General features: G+C 43.9%; 1 protein-coding gene across 1 annotated transcript; it reads left to right on the plus strand.

Moving 5' to 3' along the window:
• Positions 1-816: 816 nt before the first annotated feature.
• On the plus strand, positions 817-21,723 carry LOC135207407 (cilia- and flagella-associated protein 20). Its single transcript, XM_064239136.1, has 4 exons — positions 817-1,006; positions 10,972-11,051; positions 19,484-19,595; positions 20,710-21,723. Exons 1-4 carry the CDS (start codon positions 923-925, stop codon positions 21,019-21,021), a joined length of 588 nt encoding a protein of 195 aa, XP_064095206.1. The 5' UTR covers positions 817-922; the 3' UTR covers positions 21,022-21,723.
• Positions 21,724-22,248: the final 525 nt, after the last annotated feature.

Below are 22,248 nucleotides of genomic sequence, written 5' to 3' on the forward strand. Positions count from 1 at the left end.
ATCAGCTATTATATTTAGTGCTAAATACCTCTACGCATCAACCGTTCCAGTCTTTCACCGTCCACATTAACATTCATTGCCCCATCTTAGCGATATCCATAGTACCTTCGTAATCTCGCTTCAGTTCACACAAATTTCACCCTAATCCCTTTTCTATTGCAAACACTTTAAACTTCACCCTCAATTTTCTCCTATCGCAAACGTTCTCTCTCTCTCTCTCTCTCATCTCTCTCTCTCGTCTCTCTCTCTCTCTCTCTCTCTCTCTCTCTCTCTCTCTCTCTCTCTCTCTCTCTCTCTCTCATTTTCGTTTCAGAGGTGTCTTTTCACTGTTCTAATCAGAGGCGTTTAAACAAGAACATTACACACTCCCTTCTAGTGTAACTTACCAGCAATTTCGTATCCAAGATGTAAAGAACATTCTTGAGATTTTTTTGCACTCATTACTATCGCCCTTGCCTTTATTTCACACACACGCACACACACACACACACACACGCACAAATATATATATATATATTATATATATATATATATATAATATATATATTATATATATATATATATATATATATATATGGGATGGTTCTCTAGCTGAGATATTTATTTCAGGAACAGTTACAAGCTTCAGAAAACTAAGTCCTCATTGTCAATTATCCGTAGAATTGTATTAATGCACAGAACAATTGTGTAAATAATAAAGTTAATATATATTATATATACGCCATCACAAGATATTTTTCTGCTAGGCAACAATTGAAGAGCTACTACCAAAGGTCGCCAACACCGGGCGGATAAGATGTAAACAAAGCCGTCGCAACAACAGCACATTCCATGTTGTCAAGGGATTGTGTTTGTGATTTCCGTCCTATGGTCGTTAAGCGTCACTGATCACACGAGGAATATTTTCCGGCCGTTCATTAAAATGTTCAAAAACACGTTCCAGAGCGGATTTTTGTCAATTCTTTACAGTATTGGCAGCAAGCCTCTTCAGATATGGGATAAAAAGGTACGGTAGACGAGTGCTAAACTCATCCTAGACTCCTACCTAGGATAGGTAGTAGGAGGCAAGTCCTACCACTCCTGTATCAGCGTAAAGGTATACCTGTTTTATTTTACCTTTCCCACATTGATGAAGTTAAAAGCTTTTGATATTCCATCTGAAAAGCCTAATCGTTAGTGATCCTAAATGTTTTAAATGTTAGCTAGCCTATAAACCATGTTGAGCAGAGCTAAGTAGGATTGTGATTGATTTTTGGTAGCCTAGCAATCAAAGCGTAGGCCAGCTCAGGCCAAATGTAGCTTCAGTCTACGAGGATGCTGACAGTGTACCATACCAGTGTGATTTAAGGGTAGGGTATTTCTATACAAGCATTCCGCATCGAGGTAGACTATGGCCGTTGAGAGTGCCTCAGTGGCGTGGTTGGTATGGTGTTGGCCGCGAGTTCGATTCTCGGGCATTCCACTGAGAGGTGAGAGATGTGTACTTCTGGTGATAGAAATTAACTCTCGACGTGGTCCCGTCGGTCCCGTTGCCGAATAACCACTGGTTCCATGCAACATAAAAACACCATACAAGCAAACAAAAACAAACGTTTTCCCCGCATTCCCATCGGGTCCCCTTTACGTAGGATAGAGTTCAAAGGTAAATTACAGTCGGCCGAATAAATATTATATACCTTAAATTCTTGTTCAGGAGGTAAAACTGCATAGAAAAATGGCAACTGTCACAGTGTAGCTTGCTGCGGAATAGTTACATAGATCTACCAAGGGTAGTATGCATATGGAGGGTTCATCACTTTTCTTGGGGGTGGGGGTCCAGCAGGGTGAAGCATCCTGGGCCAGGTAGCTAAGTGCATCCTAGCTTTGAAGGTTAGGTTAGGTAAATGTAGGTCAGGTTAGGACGTATTCACTTTGAAATTCCTACTAGGGTAAATGACCAACTGGTGACATAGCAGCCACCTTCCCTAAAAAGTACTTGAGTTTGCTACCATGAGCATCAGTCCAGAGTTATGGCCCATCCAGGCAGCACACCAACACCTCTACGCTCCTCTTAAAGTTTTCTCCTAAATTACGAAATAATGGCATAATTCAAGCACATTTTTAGTAAGTGGCCATGCTCCGGAAGAGATGGCCGCTATGTCAATGCTCAGTCGTTTACCCTGCAGAGGAGGGAGGCATTAGCCAGACCACGTGACCTGTTTGTCCACAATGGCACCAAATTTACACATGTTGGTACACAAGGCTAGTTCTAGGCTTCATGATATAGTAAACCAGTGTCTGGTGATAGACCACATCTTAGGATATAACCTAGCTTGTACGTTGTTAACAGATTTTTCAAAGGTATGGTACCTACAGATTTTAACTCAGGTCAATCCCATAATCAAGGCTGATATGGCTACTTTAGATTAGAGTAGGGTAATTGTTTGCCAAAATAGGGCCTACACATAAAGCATATATTTGTACATTTAAAGATTCAACAAGAAAAATAAAAGGAAGGTTTGGACCACATCCTAGGATAGTAGGAGACCTGAAAATAAATAGCTTTTTCTAGATAACTTTTGTGTCAAGAAATATGAAATTACCAGTCTAGCCTATTCTGATGGTACAGAAATTATAAATGTATTGTTTGTGCATGTTTTTTAAGAAATTTTTTGGTTGTATTTAACCTAGTTGCAGCCAGTAATCTTTGTCACCAGATTTTGCAATTAAAAAGGTATACTACCATAATTATGACCAGAATGCTATTAAATTAACACACTGTGTTAATTTAATAACATGAGTAAAGTGAATCTGTTGTAAATAAGATATTGCAATACACCCCCTGAACACCTGAATAAGCCCTGGTCACTTACCAGCCCGAACCTCATTTATTAAAATTTACCAAATCTTTGGTTAAAATAAACGATTCAGTGTTGCCAATCTTCTGGCAAACACCCTCGTTACCTATTTACCAGCCCACCGCTGGTAGCCCTGCCTCACGGGCCGGTCACACCTGCCCTCTCACGTCAATCACTTACGTTCGCGGTGGAGTACGGACGTATCCACAGCGAACTTCTTTTGGTCTTGCCCGGCCTTCATTTGCACCGTTGAATTGATTAAATTTGGTGACGAATTACGCTTTCCTTTGGATTACGGTTTGAATTGCTCTGTATACCTTATCATTAGACATGGATTCGGCTAAAGATGAAACAACACAGGCTATGACAACGACATCAACTTCGGCATCCTCGGCCACGACATCACAGAAAACGACGAGCGGAACTTCAACGACGTACCGTCTTTGCCAACAATGCAAGAAGAGGATGAGTACCCTAAGACACGACAGTCACTCATTATGCGTAAATTGTAGGCCTGTCCAATGTAATGTGAAGACTAGATGTGTAGAATGTCAGGAGTGGTCTTTGGAACAAATGTTAGGATATCTTAAACATAGGAAAGGTCTGGTATCAAGAAGTAAACGTAGGCAGGAAGAGTCTAATGTAGAACAAGATAGAGATTTAGAGACAGTGCTTTTTAAGAAACTTGAGAGTAGGTTGACATCGAGTATGACCGTCTCCTGTTTCTGATTCATGTCAAGGCTGAGTGAAGATAGATCAAGCAATAGGGGATACTGAAAGTACTAATCGTTCTTTTTCCAGCTCCCCTGCCTGTTCCAGAACCAGCCCTAACCGGTGCTGGGGGTTATGGGGATCCGCAAGCCCACAGGCAGGATCCGCCGTCCCCCCTGGCGCGGAGCAGGCCAAGAGTTAGTAGCAGTTTCCCCTTTAATCCCTAACAAAGATGGTAAGTTTATAGCAGAATTAGGAGACAAAGTGACAGATAAGAAAATAGCACCAGGTGTGGAGGAAAAGATCTCTTTAGCCTTAGAACAAAGACCAGAAGTAAAGATGACCAGGGTTCTTTCACCGCTCGATCCAGCGGATTGTATTTTTCCCTCGGGTCTATCATCCCGGGGAAAAACAGATAAAGATATTAGTAAGAATGTAATTCAGTCCTCGTCTACTAATAAATTCGTAGAGGAGATTCCTTCTTCTTCTCGAGTTCCGTTCGGTCCGGGGGTTTTTAATCCTAGTCCTTTTCGGGTAGGTTAGATCAAGGGCTAAATATAGCAGAGTACAATGCTAATTTTCTCGGGCTATCACAAGGGTATAGAACTCTAGTTAGGCAGTGTTTTCTGATGAACTACAGTGACATCAGAAATCACGTGCTTAAGAATTTTCCTGAATTTGAAGATGATCCTTAGTTTTTGTGATTTTCAAGGTGGAGATTTTTCAATTTATTGGCTCTCTTTAAAGAAGATGAATGAGGGATGTAGCCCTTCTGAATCTATGTTTCAACTTCCTTCCTCTCTCCTCCTTCCTTCTTCTTCTTCTTCCTTTTCTGTTACTTCTTCGGAACTGATATCTGCTATGCCTTCTGGGTCAGTAGGGGTTTCTATTTCTCCTTCTTCTATGTTTCCTACTTCTGAGGGTTCTTCGACTTTTTTCAATTCCTTTCCTAATAGTCGGGGGGGAGCATCTGATTCCGGTATTCCTTGTTCGGATGGTGTCAGTGGTCAGGTGATTTGGTCGGATAGTACGGACAATGTATCTGTTAGGATGTACCCTTACTCTTCAGTCGTTCCTAAGACTGATACGACAATATCGACAGGGTTTGGGGGTTCTTTGAGCTCACTGCGCACAACCCGAGAGTCAGGTTGGAATACTGTATTGACTGACAGTAACATGGCTAGCTCGCTGGCAAGGGGTGGTAGGAGCATGAACGTTGGTTTTTCGTCAGGGCAGAGAGACAGCACTGACGGTGTAGGTTTTCATCAACCTCCGTACGGGGGTTCATTGGGTTCGAATATCCTTCCAGATTCAGGTATTGCTTCTCTTGGCAACATTCACCATTTAGTCTCTAAAGCTTCGGTAGACGTAGGTTCTCGGAGTACATTAGCTATGACGCAAGGCAGAGTGGATAGAGTACTGAAGGTGCCAGATATGGCGGTTAGGAGTAGCGGAGTGACAGTAGCTGCGGGATGGTCAACACTCCAGGTAGGTAATATGACTAATGTACAGGCAGGAAACATACAAACACAGGGTAGCAGGGGCAAGGACAGGAAAGGTGGAAGGGGTAAGGACAGGAGAATTTTAGGTGTTCAGGCTGCCTTGGGCCGGGAGTATCTGGCAACCAGAGGGTGGGCGGAGCGATCGAGCGCGACTGTTGCGTCATCGAGACAGGAGACGTAATATGACGATGCCGAGTTCGTCTGCATTCGGTAGCACTGCACCTGATAGACAGTCTGCGTTCCAGACTAGTCATTGGGACAGTAGCTCACCTGAGCTGTTGACAACACTGCCGTCTTGGCAGAGTGTCGATACGCCTCGTCATCCACCTGTGCCTATTGACGATATTTCTGGCTGGCGGAGGGAGGGGGTTGGTATAAGTGGTGAAGGGTTAAATTTATCGGTAGGTTTAGGAGATGTACAGTCCGCTTCTATGACAGGGCGAGCTCGGCCTTCGGACGTAATCCAAGAAGACGAGTTGGATGAAGACACAGCTGCTGTTGAGGATCTTTCGAGTCAAGTGCGTGACAGCGAATACAGCAGGATGATTCATTTCATCCAGGATATTTTCCCGCAGGCAAAGGGAGAGGATCAAACCGTTCTTCCAGCAGAGTCATTCAGTTTTCGAGGAATTATATGCTACTAAACCTCCCGTAGTGTACTCTTGTCGAACAAACTTCCTTGGTTCGGGAGAGTCGAAAACAAGCTCTGAAAGAGGCGGACAAGAGACTAGCTTTCAGTGGTAGGACTTAATAGGCAGGACTCGGCGCTCCTTCCTCCAAGGAAGGCGTTGTATGGAGTATCTGGGAACCCTTCGTCGGGGATGCGGGTTCCTCTCAATGAATCTATTGAGGGGTTAATTCCTAGATCTCTGGCTTCATCTAGGCTCGTTAGTGTTTCTCTAAAGGAGGCAGCTGCCTTGGAAAACGTATTCAGGAATCAGACGGAGGCATTGTCACACACAATGTGGACTCTGTCTGGCTTGATGGGGTTCTTGAAGAAGGATGGGTTTGTTCCTTCAGACCCTGGACTGTTTGATAACTCATCACTCAGTTTCCATGGGCCTGGCACACCAGGCAAATTGTGTGGCAGGGTGTACGACATTCATTGGTAAGAAGAGGCGAGACCTTTACCTTAGTCATTTGCCCCCGCATTTCCCGGATCTACACAAAGGATTTGTCCCGTTCTCCAATAACATTGACGAGTTCGTTATTTAACGAACAGGAAGTGACCAATATGATGAATTTTGTATCATCAACCTCAACAGTGGAGTCTCAACAAGCATTGATCAGGGTGGCAGCACAAGGAGCTAGATCTCCAAAAGGAACAAGGATGTCGTCTCCAGGTAAACGGCGAGCAGATTCTCGTTCTCCTTCTAGGTCTCCAAAGAAGGTTAGATTCGCGGAAAATGTCGGCTCATTCGACTCCTCGAAGACAGGAGCTTCGAGGAAGAATTTTCGCAAATAGGAGACACCACTCTCGGGAATACCAGTAGGGGGTTGCCTCTCTCAGTTCACCGTCCACTGGAGAGAGTACAATGCAGACGTTGGGTTTTGGAGGTGCTGGAGAAGGGGTACAAGATTCCTCTTTGTTCGGTTCCCCTCCACTCTCCAAGAGACCCCAATTCGTCTGCACAGTTATGCTCCTTCATCCATCAGGGGTATAGCTTTAGAAGAGGAGATTCAGGCTCTAATCCAAAAAGGGGCAATAGAGCCTGCTCCCCCAACCCCAGGGTTTTACAGTCGAATTTTCGTCACACAGAAGGCGTCAGGGTCTTGGAGACCCATTATAGACCTATCAGAGCTCAACAAGAGGGTGAAATGTACAAAATTCCAAATGGAAACCGTGGCTTCAGTGTTGAGGTCAGTTCGAAGAAACGATTGGATGGTGACGGTGGACCTCAAGGATGCGTACCTCCAAATTCCAATTCATCAGGAGTCGAGGAGGCTCCTTCGTTTCTCGGGTCCTCCAGGTACCTTCCAGTTCAAGGTACTTTGCTTCGGGCTGACCACGGCTCCTCAGGTCTTCACGAGAGTGATGTCTCCAGTTTCAAAGATAATGCACAGTCAAGGTTTTCGGATGAGAAGATACCTGGACGACTGGCTAATTCAGGCGGACTCCAAGAAAGAAGCAGTAAGAGCGACAAGCTTTTTGCTGGATTTATGTGTGAAGTTGGGTATAAGGATAAACGAAGACAAGAGCGATCTTGTACCTTCACAGGAGAGAACTTATTTAGGGATGAGGATTCAGACGCCTCTTTTGAAGGCTTTCCCGACCTCAGAGAGGGTCGAGATGTTACTAGGCCAACTGGAGGAGTTCAGGTCGACAAGAGAACAACCAGTTTCGGAATGGCTAAGTCTCCTGGGGAGAATGTCCTCTCTCTCCCTTCTGGTTCCTCGTCTCGTTCTAACGGATGCGGTCTTGGCAGCATGTCTCAGGAATCGCTGGGACTTTCGGGACAAGAGTGCAGTGATCAGCTGGGACGATTCTTGCCGAGAGGATCTTCGGTGGTGGTCAGAAGAACATCATCTGACCACCGGTGTAGAGTTAGACCTTCCCCGATTCCGGACGTTCATCTGTTCACAGATGCCTCGGATCAGGGTTGGGAGCAACCCTCGAGGGAGCTCAAGCCAAGGGACCTTTGGAGGGATCCGGATCGGAGAGAGTCCATAAATTTCAGGGAACTCAGGGCGGTAGAGGAGGCATTATGCACCTTCGAGGAACAAGTGTTAAATCTTACAGTGGCCTTATTTTCAGACAACTCCACAGCATTGGCATACCTGAAAAAGGAAGGAGGTACAAGATCCTTCAATCTGAACGAAGTGGCACAGAGAATTTTAAGATGGTGCGAGACACACAGGGTAAAGATTCTACCACAATTCATCGCAGGCAAAAGGAATGTGGTGGCAGATGCCTTGAGCAGATCAAGGGAAGTTCTGGGGGCAGAATGGACCTTGGTCCAGGAGGAAGTAGACCTCCTTTTAAAAAGATGGCCAGCAACGATAGATCTTTTTGCCACGAGTCAGAACCACCGACTACCGGTTTACTTTCACCGGTGACGGATCCTATGTCAGCGGGAACAGACGCGATGTTACAGTCATGGGACAGGATGCAGGTGTATGCGTTCCCTCCTTTCGGCATGTTGGATCAGGTACTGAGGAAACTCAGGGACTGTTCAAACACTCAGATGACCCTAATCGCTCCTTTCTGGCCCAAAGATCTTGGTTCCCCGGATCTTCTACAAATGCTAATAATGCCCCCAGTACTTCTTCCTCACAGAAAAGGACCTTTTAAGACAGCCACATTTTCATCGGTCCACCAAAACCTTCGAGTGCTAAGGCTGGCTGCATGGAGACTATCCAGCGAGCAGCAAGAGAAGCGGGTTTTTCACGAGGAGTGGCTAGACAGCTTACTCTCTGTCTAAGAAATTCCACAAGAAGACTATACCAAAGTACGGTGGGGCCATGTATAGAAGTTGGTGCAGGTCGCAGGGACATACCATTTCCAGTCCTACAATTCCGAAAAATAGCGGAATTCTTGCTCTTTCTTAGACAAAGGAAGAATCTCTCGTACTCATCAATTGGCAGGGATATAGAGCTATGCTTAGTAGCACCTTTCGTTTCCATCTACCTGAACAAATATCTTCCAGCAGAGTGATTCATGATTTGTTGAGGTCTTTCAAGATTGAGAAGCCAAGGACCCCATCTCACGCACCTCCCTGGAATCTTTCAATGGTCTTAGGTTTGTTGGCGTCTTCAGAATTTGAACCTTTGGAGAGTTTAACCCTGAAGGAACTGACGAAAAAGGTCCTCTTTCTGGTAGCATTAGCAACAGCTAGAAGAATAGGGGAACTTCAAGCCATCGCGAAAGATATCTTCGTGGGTTGGAGAGGATCTGTTCCTGTCTTACCTTCCCGAATTCAGAGCAAAGACAGAGTCAGAGTCTAATCCTCTTCCCAGGTCGTTTAGAGTTTCAGCGTTGACCGACTTCGTGGGAGGAGACGAAGAAGAGTTGCGGTTATGTCCGGTGAGAGCATTGAGAGCTTACGTGAATAAGACGAAGAAACTGAAACCCAGACCCAGAACCTTATTCGTTTCCCCCAAAAATCCCTCTAGATCGATCTCCAAAAACGCAATCAGCTTTTTTCCTCAGGGAAGTCATTCGACAGGCAATAACTAAAGGGTCAACTGCTTCAGATAGTTCAGAGTTGACAGGAGTCCAGAGCTCATAGCATTAGGGGAATGGCAACTTCGGCAGCTTTCTAAGAAATTTTCAGTATCGGCGATTCTGCAGGCAGCAACTTGGAAGTCTGTTTCGGTTTTACTTCTTTCTACTTGAGGATGTTCAGTTTCAGTCCGACGAAGGGTTTTTCTTTAGGTCCGTTCGTGGCAGCGGGAGCAGTTTATAGGGGTTGGATAACCGTTAGTTTATACAAGTCAGTAATCAGAATTAGGATTAGAGTAGTGAGCAAATATTAGGGATATGTAGGAGGCATTCATGATAGGACATATCACGAGAGGATTCTAAGTATTAGGACAGATAGGAAAGAACAGGTCTAGGCCTATCTTAGGGTATTCTTCCACTTATCAGGCACAGAACAGACAGGCAGGTACAACACTACAGGAGAGGACAGCGCTACGAACGGAGACACCGTTGCAGATACACCGATGGACGGACACCACAACGTTTTTCTTCAGTTTCCCTCCATACATGAGAGGCCGAGAGCCACATGGGAGGTCTTCAGTTTCCCTCCATACATGAGAGGCCGAGAGCACATGGGAGGTCTTCAGGTTCCCTCCATACATGAAGAGGCCGAGAGCCACATGGAGGTCTTCAGCTTTCCTCTACTCGGGGAGGCACATAGCCACCTGAGAGGAAAAAACAGGTTTGTATCCCTCCTGCACTCAATGAGTTTGAACTTTAGAGTAGAGGTGCAGAGTCTTTCCCTCCACACATGGGAGGCCTAGAAGGCCACACATGGGAGATTAGTTTGGACGAGGGACAAAGGAACTTGAGGACTGACTCGGGTACTCGTCTCCAAATGCATTCTGGTAAAGAAAATGAGTCGGGTGAGTGCTTAATTATATTGACTGACAACTGGTACAGTGGAGGGCCGGGCAGAGTTGATTCCCCACCTCCAAATTAATGTTGTTAATCGGGCTTATTCAGGTGTTCAGGGGGTGTATTGCAATATGAAGTTTTTATTGTAAAACTAATATGTAATACTACCTGAACACCTGAATGATTCCCACCCTCCTCCCCTCTCATACAGAGTTATTGAGTTAAGATTGACGTGAGAGGGCAGGTGTGACCGGCCCGTGAGGCAGGGCTACCAGCGGTGTGGCTGGTTAAATAGGTAACGAGGGTGTTTGCCAGAAGATTGGCAACACTGATCGTTTATTTTATTTTTAACCAAAGATTTGGTAAATTTTAATAAATGAGGGTTCGGGCTGGTAAGTGACCAGGGCTTATTCAGGGTGTTCAGGTAGGTATTACAATATTAGTTTTACAATAAAAACTTCATATATAAGGTTAAATTGTTTTAATTTTCTGCTACAAAATATGTAATGTTTTCCTCCTGTTCTTGTCACCAGTAAGCACAACTCAGCTGGGCATTTCATATACATATCTGATGCTTCTCAAACACTAAGGATTGTGGCCAAAAGAACAATCAATACTGATACAGCAGCAACAGTTGCATTTGTATGTTGAAGAATATCCTTTATGCAATGAATAGGGTGGGATAGTGTAGTTTGATTTGCCTCACTCATAAAGTCTTTCCTATATAAGAAGTGCTAGTAAGGCTGTTCAAATTTCAGGAAACAATAAGATTGTTGATCAGGTCTAAGTCTAGGTATCATTTCCTTCAATTTTTTATATATATATTATCCATCTCTATTAAACTGTGGTGTTTTTTTTTTAGGTTCGCAATGGCCACATCAAGAGAATAACAGACAATGACATCCAGTCTCTTGTACTAGAAATTGTAGGAGTTAATGTGAGGTGAGTATAATTGGTTCATTATATGCCTAGAAATTACTCTATCCATTTATCTTGGTAGTTATAAAAACGATCTTTTCATACAAGTTTAAGCAATTAACTGTACAGATGAAATTCCTTTAAACTATAGTTTTGTACATGAACTTTCCTGTCAGACATATACTTAGCTTACGTCTCTGACGTCACGACAGAATTCAAAACTCGCGGCTAACGCGACAGGTAGGTCAGGTGATCTACCTTACCCGCCGCTGGGAAGCGGGTGTAAGAACCAACATACCTTTCTTGCCAGATTTTTTCTGTCGTCGGTGTCGACCACACCTGTTGTCGGTACCTCTTGACAGTTGGATTCTTTTCTCGTTTTCGCCCTGGATTGTTTCTACGGACTTTTGGTGAAGTACCCGATCTTTTGGCCTGGCATTCGCGATTTGTGGACAGTTATTGGACTTTTCTTTGGATTTTTCTTGGATTCATGATGTCTGATGTTGATACTAAGAAAACTGCTATGTTTAGAGTTTGTTGTATGACTGAGTGTAAGGTGAGGCTACCGAAAGCTGCGGTAGACCCTCACACGGTATGTTTGAAGTGTAGAGGGAATGAATGCACCTTTAATAATCCTTGTAATGAATGTGAAAAGCTGGAATGAGGATGAATGGAAGTCTTTGTCTTCCTACTTGAGGAAGCTTGAAAAGGATAAAGTTAGGAAAGCTTCTTCCGAGGAGCAGTATGTAGATCTCGTATTAGCGAGTTGGATATAGATAATCCTATTTTAGAAGTAGCTCCTTTGTCAGTTTCAGCTCCTGCTCCCTGCACCGAAGCCGAAGATGCGCCTTCGGAAGTGGCCTCCATGAAAGCCCCATTCGCAGTATGGAGAGGAAAATCAACAACAATTAGAAGGTAAGAGTTGATTCCAATAGTGATTTGTGCAGTGAACCCAGTGCAGTGGAGGGTGCGTCTGATCGGCTCCCTAATGCTTCCAGGCCTAGACCTCTTCCAGACTCCCAGTCCAGTGGGAGGAGGGAAAGTCGAAAGCCGCAGGAAGGTTAGGGAGCATCCCCAACGGTCAGGCGTCCCCTCGGTAGCTCCTGTTGATCGTTCCCAGGCTACCTTGGATCACTCCAAGAGAGAAGTTTTGCGCCAATGCTTCTCGTCTTCGCCTTCGCCTTCTCCTAAACGAGGATGGAGCTCATCGGAAGCCTCGCGCCCTTCGAAGAGAGCCTGGAACGCTCCCTGCGCCCGTCCTTCCAGCCCTGAAGTTTTTTCGGAAGAGACCTGAGGTGGAAGCGAAGAAGCGTAAGAGATTCTCAGGACGTAAATCGTTGTTCCCCGAGCGTAGATCGAGCCTCGTCACCTGTTCACGAGTTTGTGAATTCTCCTGCAAGGGTGTTTTGGCTAACCTTCAGGCGCAGATTTCGGCTCTGGCTGGCTCTCTTTGCGTGTCTTCTAGTCGTAGGAAGGACGTCTCGCTTCCTGTAAAGAAGTCCAGGCTCCCCTCTCCTGACTCTCGCTATTCGACGGAAGCGGCGCGCTCACCTGTGCGTTCGGATTCTCGCAGGAGACTTTCTGCTTCGGACAAGATCACATCTGCGTCCAAGCGCCATTCGCCTGACAGACAGGTTTCTCCTTCGGACAAGGAGCAAACTGCGCGTAGGAGATCTTCACCCTACAGACGCTCTTCTCGAGACAGGATCGCTCCCCTTGACAGGCGCCAAGAGCCTAGTAGGCGCTACTCGCCTCATAGCCGCTCCTCGTCTCGCCTCCACTCTACGGTTGACAAGCGCCCTAAATCGGACAGGCGCCCTTCGCTGGACAGGCGTCAAGAGCTTGTTAGGCGCGTTTCTCCTGGCAGGCGCTCTTCTCCTGACTTTCACTCGCCTCGAGTCAGGCGCCGAGAGCCTAGCAGGCGCTTCTCCCCTTGTAGGCGCTCACCTAGTAGGCGCTCGTCGCCAGAGATCCTCTTGCCTCGGTTCAGGCGCCAAGAGCCTGATAGGCGCTTCTCGTATGGCAGGCGCTGTTCGCCTGGTAGCCGCTCTCCTTTGGATAGGCGCCAAGAGCCTGATAGAAGTTCTTCTTCAAATAGGCGCTCTGCGCCTGACAGCCGACTTACTCCTGTTAGGCTCCAAGAATCTGGGAAACGCACTCCTCCAGACAAGAAGGATGTTGCAAGTAGACACTTTTCTGAAGCTTTGTCTCCAAGACGTATACGTCTTACTTCCTCTAGAGACTCTTTTAAGAATAGTCGCGCCTCTAAGGATCATGAGGGCTCTTCAGCTCAGGAAGAACAGGACCCCTCAGAAGAAGAAGGACCAAAAGACTCCTCTGTTTCCTCCTATAAGAGGCTGACAGAGTTACTCCTGCAAGAGTTTGGAGATATCCTTTCTCCTGTGGCTCCTCCTTCTCCTCTTTCATTATTCTCCACTTCGAAGACGTCGAAGGTTTCGTCTTGTGTAAGGATGAAACCGACTGTTTCCATGAAGAAGGCACTTAGAGGTTTTGGGGAATGGCTCCTTTCTAAGGAAGAGAAAGGGAAGACGGTTTTTTCTTTCCCTCCGTCTAAACTGACTGGCAGATTGGGATTTCGGTACGAATCGGGGGGAGAACCTTGTTAGCCGCCTCGCTCCTCTTCGTCTGCGGACTCGGACTTCTCTTCATTGGTGGATTCTGCTCGTCGTTCCGCCCTCTTGTCCGCCAAGACTACGTGGGGAATGAACGAACTTGACCACCTACTGAAGGGAATGTTCCGAGTCCTGGAAGTTTTCAACTTCCTAGATTGGTCTTTAGGTGTTCTGGTTAATAAGACCCAGACCCCAGATTCTCTGTCTCCTGAAGATCTTAACTGCGTCCTCACTTGCATGGATAAAGCAGTGAGAGACGGATCGAGTGAAGTCTCCTCACTGTTTGGAGCTGGAGTGATTAAGAAACGGTCTGTCTACTGTTCGTTTCTCACGAAGGCAGTTTCACATGCGCAAAGGGCCTCGCTTATGTATGCTCAACTCTCTCCTTCTGTTCCCCAAGAGAGATATTCAAGATGTCTCGAGTGCCCTTTCAGCTAAGGCTACTCAGGACATGTTTAGCCCAAGCAGCCAGGAAACCTCGCTCTGTCTTCCAACCCAAGGCCAAGAAAAGAGACTCTGAGACAGGAGCCCTTTCGAGGAGGACCGCTGTCAGAGGTTCTGCAACCAGAGGGGACTAGACCTTTTAAGAGAGGTAAAACCTTCTCTAGGTCAGTCAGAGGGAAGAAAATAGCGATCAAGGACTCCAGACATCAGTGGGTGCCAGACTACTGAAATTTGCCAACGTCTGGGCCCACAAAGGGCAGACAATTGGTCCCTATCGATTGTCAGCAAAGGATACCTCATTCCCTTCTCGTCAAGACCACCATTGACGACAACTCCGAGAGTTGGTAGCCAAGTACAAGGATCCCATCATGAATCAAGCCCTTTCTCTAGCAGTAGATCTCATGCTAGAGAAGGAGGCTATAGAACTAGTGAAAGATCCCCGCTCTGCGGGCTTTTACAACAGACTATTCCTAGTTCCGAAGAACTCAGGAGGATGGAGACCGGTGTTGGATGTAAGCGCCCTGAACGTCTTTGTGGAAAAGAGGAAGTTCGCCATGGAGACAACTCCTCGTGTTAGCGGCTCTTCGTCCAGGGGACTGGATGGTGTCTCTAGACCTTCAGGACGCTTACTTTCATGTGCCGATCCATCCTTCTTCACGGAAGTATCTACGATTCATGATGGGAGGAAACATCTTCCAATTCAAGGCCTTGTGCTTCGGCCTATCGACTGCACCCCAAGTCTTCACGGGGTTAATGAAAAAACGTGGCGCAGTGGCTACATTTGGAGGGAGTGAGGGTGTCGCTTTATCTCGACGACTGGCTTATCAGAGCAGAGTCTCAAGAAAGATGTCTGGAGGACCTTCAAAAGACCCTTACATTGGCAAGTTCTCTGGGACTTCTGGTGAACTTCCAGAAGTCTCAATTAATCCCCAGTCAAGAGCGGATCTATCTGGGGATTCGGATAGCTTCTCTGGCTTTTTCGGGCTTTTCCGTCGCCAGAGAGGAAATAGCTCGTTGGCTACGAGAAAATAACGACCTTCCTAGAGAAAGATGCATGCATAGCGAGGGAGTGGATGAGTCTGCTGGGGAACACTCTCCCTCGTTGGAGCAATTCGTTTTCTTCTAGGGAAAAAAGGTTGCATCTCAGGCCTCTACAGTTCTTCCTATACCAGAACTGGAGGCGTCTCTCCCTAGATCTGGAGTTCTCCTTCAAGATCTCAAGGGGAATCAAGAGAGACCTTCGGTGGTGGAACAACCCACTTCGTTTTGTGAAGGAATGTCTCTTTACATGCCGAAACCCCAGCCATGTGTTGTTTTCCGACGCATCGGAAGCAGGTTGGGGAGCGACGCTCGGGACAAGAGAAGTGTCAGGCACCTGGAAGGGGGATCAGGTGTCCTGGCACATCAACAAGAAAGAGTTGATGGCAGTTTGGATGGCATTGAAAGCCTTCGAGCCCCACTCCGCAAATGCAGTAGTGCAGGTCAATTCGGACAACACAACAGCCTTGGCGTACATCAAAAAACAGGGGGGGACGCACTCCTTCTCCCTGTACGAACAGCAAGGGATCTTTCTGCTGTGGTCTCAAACAAGGAAGATCAGTATTCTCACCAGATTCGTACAGGGAGAAAGGAACGTCAGAGCCGATCTCCTGAGCAGGAAGAATCAACTCCCGCCTTCCGAGTGGACCCTCCACCTCAGAGGTATGCCAAGACCTGTGGAGGAAGATGGGGCAGGAGCCTCACATCGATCTCTTTGCAACAGCAAAGAACGCAAGAATCGAACTTTACTGCTCCCCGATCTCAGACCCAGGAGCAGTATCAGTGGATGCGTTTCTCCTAGATTGGACAGGTCTAGACGTCTACGCCTTTCCCCCCTTCAAAGTACTGGGACAAACCCTCAAGAAATTTGCTATCTCGGAGATGACAAGAATGACGCTAGTAGCTCCGTTCTGGCCCGCCCAAGATTGGTTCACAGAGGTACTGGAATGGTTGGTGGACTTTCCAAGAGCACTTCCACAAAGACAAGATTTGCTCAAACAACCCCACTTCGACAGGTATCACAGAAACCTCCCCGCTCTCAATCTGACTGGCTTTCGACTGTCAAAAGTCTGGTCAGAGCGAAGGGGTTTTCGACAAAGCTGCTAAGGCTATCGCCTCAGCTAGAAGACCTTCGACCCTTAAAGTCTACCAGTCGAAGTGGGACGTCTTTCGCCGGTGGTGCAGGAACCAGAAGTTTTCCTCTTCCAGTACCTCTGTGACTCAGATAGCAGATTTCCTAGTTTTCCTCAGAGAAAAACAAAATGTGGTTTGGCAGTATCTACTATCAAAGGATACCGAAGCATGCTGGCTGCGGTGTTCAGACATAGGAATTTAGATCTTTCGAATAACAAAGATCTTCATGATCTATTAAGATCTTTTGAATCTTCCAAGAAAACTTCGAACGAAGTTACCAAGTTGGAATCTGGATGTGGTTCTTCGTTTCCTGAGGTCCGCTAGGTTTGAACCACCACATTTAGCCTCCTTCAAAGATCTCACGAGGAAAGCTCTCTTTCTCATGGCTTTAGCATCCGCTAAAAGGGTTAGTGAGATTCATGCCCTAGAAGGAAGGGTAGGTTTCAAAGGAGATTCCGTGGTTTGTTCCTTCCTTCCTTCGTTTTTAGCAAAAAATGAGAACCCCCTCAAATCCTTGGCCAAGGAACTTTGGAGGTTCGTGGTTTATCTGCCCTAGTAGGGGAAGGGAACCTGAAAGAACTCTTTGCCCTGTTAGGAGTTTAAAATACTACCTTCAGAAGAAGAAAACCCTTAAGGGCATTGAGGACAGACTATGGTGCTCTGTAAAGGACCCCAGCAGACCATTGTCGAAAAATGCGCTGTCTTTCTTCATTAGAAGTGTTGTGAAAGAAGCACATAGATCTTGTAATGAAGAACATTTCAAGCTCCTAAAAGTCAAGGCTCATGAAGTGAGAGCAATTGCCACTTCCTTGGCCTTAAGAAGAATATGTCTCTTCAGAATCTGATGAAAAACTACATTCTGGAGATGTAATTCAGTATTCGCCAACCACTACCTAAAAGACGTCAGTATTACGTATGACGAGTGCTTCGCGTTAGGCCCGTACGTATCGGCGGATTCGGTGCTGGGGCAGGGAGCTGGAACATATCCTTAGTAGTTTTTCCCTTGTTTTTGTTAATTGAGTTCATATGGTTGTATGAAAAAAATGATGCAGGTAGGCATCTTTTTTTCGTTTCGTAATACTAATAACTTTAGTTTGGTTAGGTGGTCAGGTTCTGTCATAGAAGAGGGCGAACCCCCATTGACATGATCCGACTTGGATTCTACTAAGTAAGCGGATATCAAGTCCCGTTAGTAGAACCCAAAGAGTCTTTTCAGCTGTAGGTCACGCCCTCGCTGTAGCTCTTATGGCTATGCAGACTAATAGACAGTATCTATGAAGTCTTCAGCCTAAACAGGTAAGAACCAAGGTTATTTTTATCCTACAACAGGTGTTGTTTACCTTTTTCTTTGTTATTTTTTTCTGTCTTGTACCCTACCACCAAGGGTGTCAATCAGCTAAGTATATGTCTGACAGGAAAGTTCTGTACAAAATGATATTGTTATTTTACAATAAAGTTTTGTACATACTTACCTGGCAGACATATACGATTGATGGCCCCGCCCAGCCTCCCCTCAGGAGACAGGTATAAGAGAGAAAAAATCTGGCAAGAAAGGTATGTTGGTTCTTACACCCGCTTCCCAGCGGCGGGTAAGGTAGATCACCTGACCTACCTGTCGCGTTAGCCGCGAGTTTTGAATTCTGTCGTGACGTCAGAGACGTAAGCTAAGTATATGTCTGCCAGGTAAGTATGTACAAAACTTTATTGTAAAATAACAATATCATGTTATTAATGTAGTGTTGTTTACTACCCATTAAGCTGTCTGTCTAAATCTGCTAGCTTTTGCCCCCATTCATATCCAACTACATCATTCTTACAGCTTAGATATTTGGAATATCCTACTCATCCAATGTTCCATCATTTATTCCATTTCAGATGTAACTGGTTCCAATGGAGATATAAACCCTTGCCCTTTATATATTTCACAGCACAAACTGGAATTGGTCATTGAAACTTGATAACAAGGTGGTTAACTGGTGGTAGGTGGTTGAGAAGGGTAACCTCCCACTCACCTGCCTTCATCAAGGACTATTTTTGGCCTCTGTCAACAATGGATGTGTTGTTGCAATTCTCCCTGACTGTCTTAAAGTTAAAACCTTGAATATCTCTGGTATGCTGGTGTGTCAGTCGTGTTTTTTGATGGGAAGGAAAACTGAATGACTAAAGTTTGCAGGACAAGGACAGATGTGTCACTATGTCCTTAGTATTGGTGGAACCCTAAGAGTTTTGTTTCTTGTTCTTGCAGTGGGTCTTGCACCCCTGAATTGCCATATAAGAAATATTTGACTTGGTCCCATTTGCAGTGGGAAAATGGATTCTTTTCAGCTCCCTCATGGACTGCCCTCTTCCCTATTTCCATGAGTTCTTTTATAGCTTGGTCCAAGGATGGTACACATAGGAAAGTGGCCTCTCATTTAGTGACTTGCAAGTTGCATGGGCCCAGCTCTCCCTAGGTGAAATCCCAACCAGTTCATATACCATGCTACCTCCTATCTTTGCAATGTTGGTTGCTCCTGGGATGACTGCTGCATTGCAGTGCCTGCAGAAGGTGAAGTCTTTTCCTGATATCCAGTTGCCCCATCTTTTGCTGCATTCTTCAATCATTTAGTTACACCTAAGATATTACCTAAGGACTGTTCTGCTGCTACGTCAGTTCCTGTTTCTGCTAAGGAACTCAGTACACTTGAGCTTCCTCTTGCAGTCATCATTCTGGTTAGAGATACCCCAGTAATATCAGTCACAGCCTTTACTCCTGCAATAACAACGATCCCTTTCTCTACAAGTTCCCCTGCACTGTTTTAGGGATGGAAGCAAAACCTGACTACATTCATCCAAATAATGTTATTATTACTACAGATTATTATTATTATTATTATTAATGAGTATACATTTTAATGGAACAAACAAGCAGTAACATAGTGAATCACTTAACCCTAAAATTATGGCTGTATTCAAGTGGGTGAAAGTTATAAATGCTGTAATGCAGGTGATTATTTGATGGAAATCTAGTACTTTTCATGGAGTCGTGTTTGGTCATCCTAAGATTATGAAATGTTGTTCCTCAATTCTGACATCTTTTGGTTACTAACTATCATCCAGCTTTTTCAGTTTGAAAACAAGGAGGATTTAAAAATTTACTTGATCAGATTAATTTCAAAATTTCTGTTCTTTATCTGCATTTTTCATACAATTTTCTGCATTTTTCAGCACAACCTACATAACATGTCCAGCAGATCCTAAGAAGACCTTGGGAATAAAACTCCCCTATCTTGTTATGATTGTGAAGAACTTGAACAAATATTTTACTTTTGAAGTACAGGTGAGGGAATACTACTTGACCTTACAGTATTTAGGGGAACTATAAGTTGTGTTGTTGGTGTGGTTTTTATCTATAGGGTTCAAGTTCTTAAAATTTTATATACATTATGTTACATTTTCTAAAATATAGAATCTTTATCATCATATTCTACAGAATTTTGTGTGACTAAATATTATAAATATTCTAATGTAAATATATGGTGGAAAGTTAAACACAGCCTGTAGTCTTCTCTAATGCTTTAAACAATCTATTTATAGTTCTTTGCCAAGAAAATTAAACAATCTTTTGAATTATTTTTTAATAGCACCAAACTTATTGTGGATTTTATTAATGCAAAAATTTGTCATTTTAATTTTGGGTTAAATTTACTTTTAAGTACATATTAGTTTGACAGTATATGTAATTTTCAATATAAATTGTACCTGCCACTGCTGGTCTCTTTTTTTAATAAAACCACCATATATGGGACACCTTGTAACAGGATTTATTATTTTATTTCATTTTTCTAGGGTCCTGAATATTTTGTTATGAATTTTTATTTTATTTACTCCATTCTTATTTTTTGTATGCACGACTTAGATAAACTGGCCTTTGTATTAAAGATTAAGCCATTTTACTTGCTGACATTCGCTGTTACTGTCAGGCTCAGCAGTGATGTATTGTCTTTGTGTACTTTACACATTTTTCAGTTCTTTTATGTCACCTTTTAGTTTTTTATAATAGAGAAATAGCTAACTTGAAAGCTTTCATCTTATCACCTCCCACACCATGTGACACAGAGGCCTCTGTAAAATTTTGTCATTCCTGTCCTTCATGTGCTTTAGCTTCCATAAATCTCCACTCATTGCCACCCTCACCCAAGTATGTCTAGTAGGGCTTCCAACCCTTCTGAGGCTCACAAAACACTATCACAAACTAATTTCCCAAGGGTGGTGTGAAGGACATGTCTAAGCCATCTCCTTCATCATTATCTTATCTATTCATGTAACTTGTAATTTCCCTTATGTTATCATTTTTAACCCAATCCTGCCATCTTACTCCTGATATTCATCTTTAAACTTTGTTCTTAAATTACAAATGTATATTTAATGCTTGAAATCCATTTGTTTTTCAGGTTCTTGATGACAAAAATGTTCGGCGAAGATTCCGTGCCAGCAATTACCAGTCAACAACAAGAGTAAAGCCATTTATATGCACAATGCCTATGAGACTAGATGAAGGGTGGAATCAAATTGTGTTCAATTTGGCTGACTTTGTTCGCAGGGCATATGGTACAAATTACGTTGAAACACTGAGAGTTCAGATTCATGCCAATTGTCGGATAAGGCGTGTGTACTTCGCTGATCGCCTGTACTCAGAAGAAGAGTTACCAGCAGAATTTAAGTTATATCTCCCTGTGCAAACAAAGGCAAAATCTGCAATATAAACTATACTCTCAGTGACAAATATTTATACCAGAGTAATGCTTAATGATTTCAATATCATGCAGTGACAGGACACGTTTATGTTGTAGTCTAAATTTGAGCACTACAAAGTATCATTAATATTATTCATATGTAGGGGTCACTGTATTTATGTATGTATTGGGCTGTGAAAAATAACCCTTTTAGTTTCCTCTATCCTGTATTGTTGTCCTAATAATGAATTGTGTGTTTTCAATGGAAAGTTTCTGTTAAGCAATAGTTAGTCATAATTTTGGCATATTTAGTTGCAATATTGAATATAGTGATCTCTAAGTCTTCTTGATTGGGCAGGCTCACAGTTTAAGGAGGTAAGCAAACAAAATGGGAGAAGTATACAGTGACTTTTTATTCCTGAAATTTAAGCCTGTTTTGGTCACATTTTAAAAAAAATTTGCATCATGAAATTTACAAGCAGATTTTGTTATATTTGTGTACTACTTCACTTGGTAACAGTTAATTGAGTTAGGCTAGTGCCCAGCACTTACTCTATACGGTACCTCTGAATATCTAGTCTTTGATAACCATTAATAAAGTACTTCATAATGTAAAATACAGTAATTCACACCTTTTATGGAGACAAAATTTTTATATACTGCAGAATTGTGATCACTTGGATATGTTTATCTGCATACAAATAAGGTAAAATTACAATTTGTATTTCACTTTATATGCCTTTTAACTACCTGCAATTTCCTGATAGTGTTTTCAATGTTGACGTGTTATGTACATTATTGTACAGTATTGATATACAGTAGTTGAATCACACCACCAACTTATATTTTAGACTCAGAGGGCCAGTTTAAAAATTTGTATATGAAATATAAGACAAAAATTCATGTAGAATAAAGTTAAAGTGGTTGGGAAGAAACTTAGCCACCAGTTTGAAGTAAAAGCAGGAAACTGCTCTTGAAGGCTGAATTAACACCACAAAGAACCTTTAGTACTTTCAACAATATACTGCAGAGGGCACACTGTAAGTAGTACCCCGTAGTGGGGTACATAAGAATAAAAAAAGTTCCTTAGTAAGCTTCACTATTTCAAACTGACAAACCATGCTCTTGCTTCCAGAGGATGAAGCAGGCCAACTCCATATTAAAGTTATTAAAAGACCTAAAGCTGTGAATAGATACATACTACCCGAAATGAATTTCACTTGAATGCAACCAGAATAGCATTATATTCCATGCTTT

The sequence above is a fragment of the Macrobrachium nipponense genome, chromosome 11 (genome assembly GCF_015104395.2).
Source record: "Macrobrachium nipponense isolate FS-2020 chromosome 11, ASM1510439v2, whole genome shotgun sequence".
NCBI classification, from domain to species: Eukaryota; Metazoa; Arthropoda; class Malacostraca; order Decapoda; family Palaemonidae; genus Macrobrachium; species Macrobrachium nipponense.

Coding starts and splice junctions, on each gene's coding strand:
- LOC135207407 (XM_064239136.1), top strand. CDS start 923: ATGTTCAAAAACACGTTCCAGAGCGGATTTTTGTCAATTCTTTACAGT. Junction 11,052..19,483: donor ATTGTAGGAGTTAATGTGAG/GTGAGTATAATT, acceptor TGCATTTTTCAG/CACAACCTACATAACATGTC. Junction 19,596..20,709: donor ATTTTACTTTTGAAGTACAG/GTGAGGGAATAC, acceptor TTTGTTTTTCAG/GTTCTTGATGACAAAAATGT.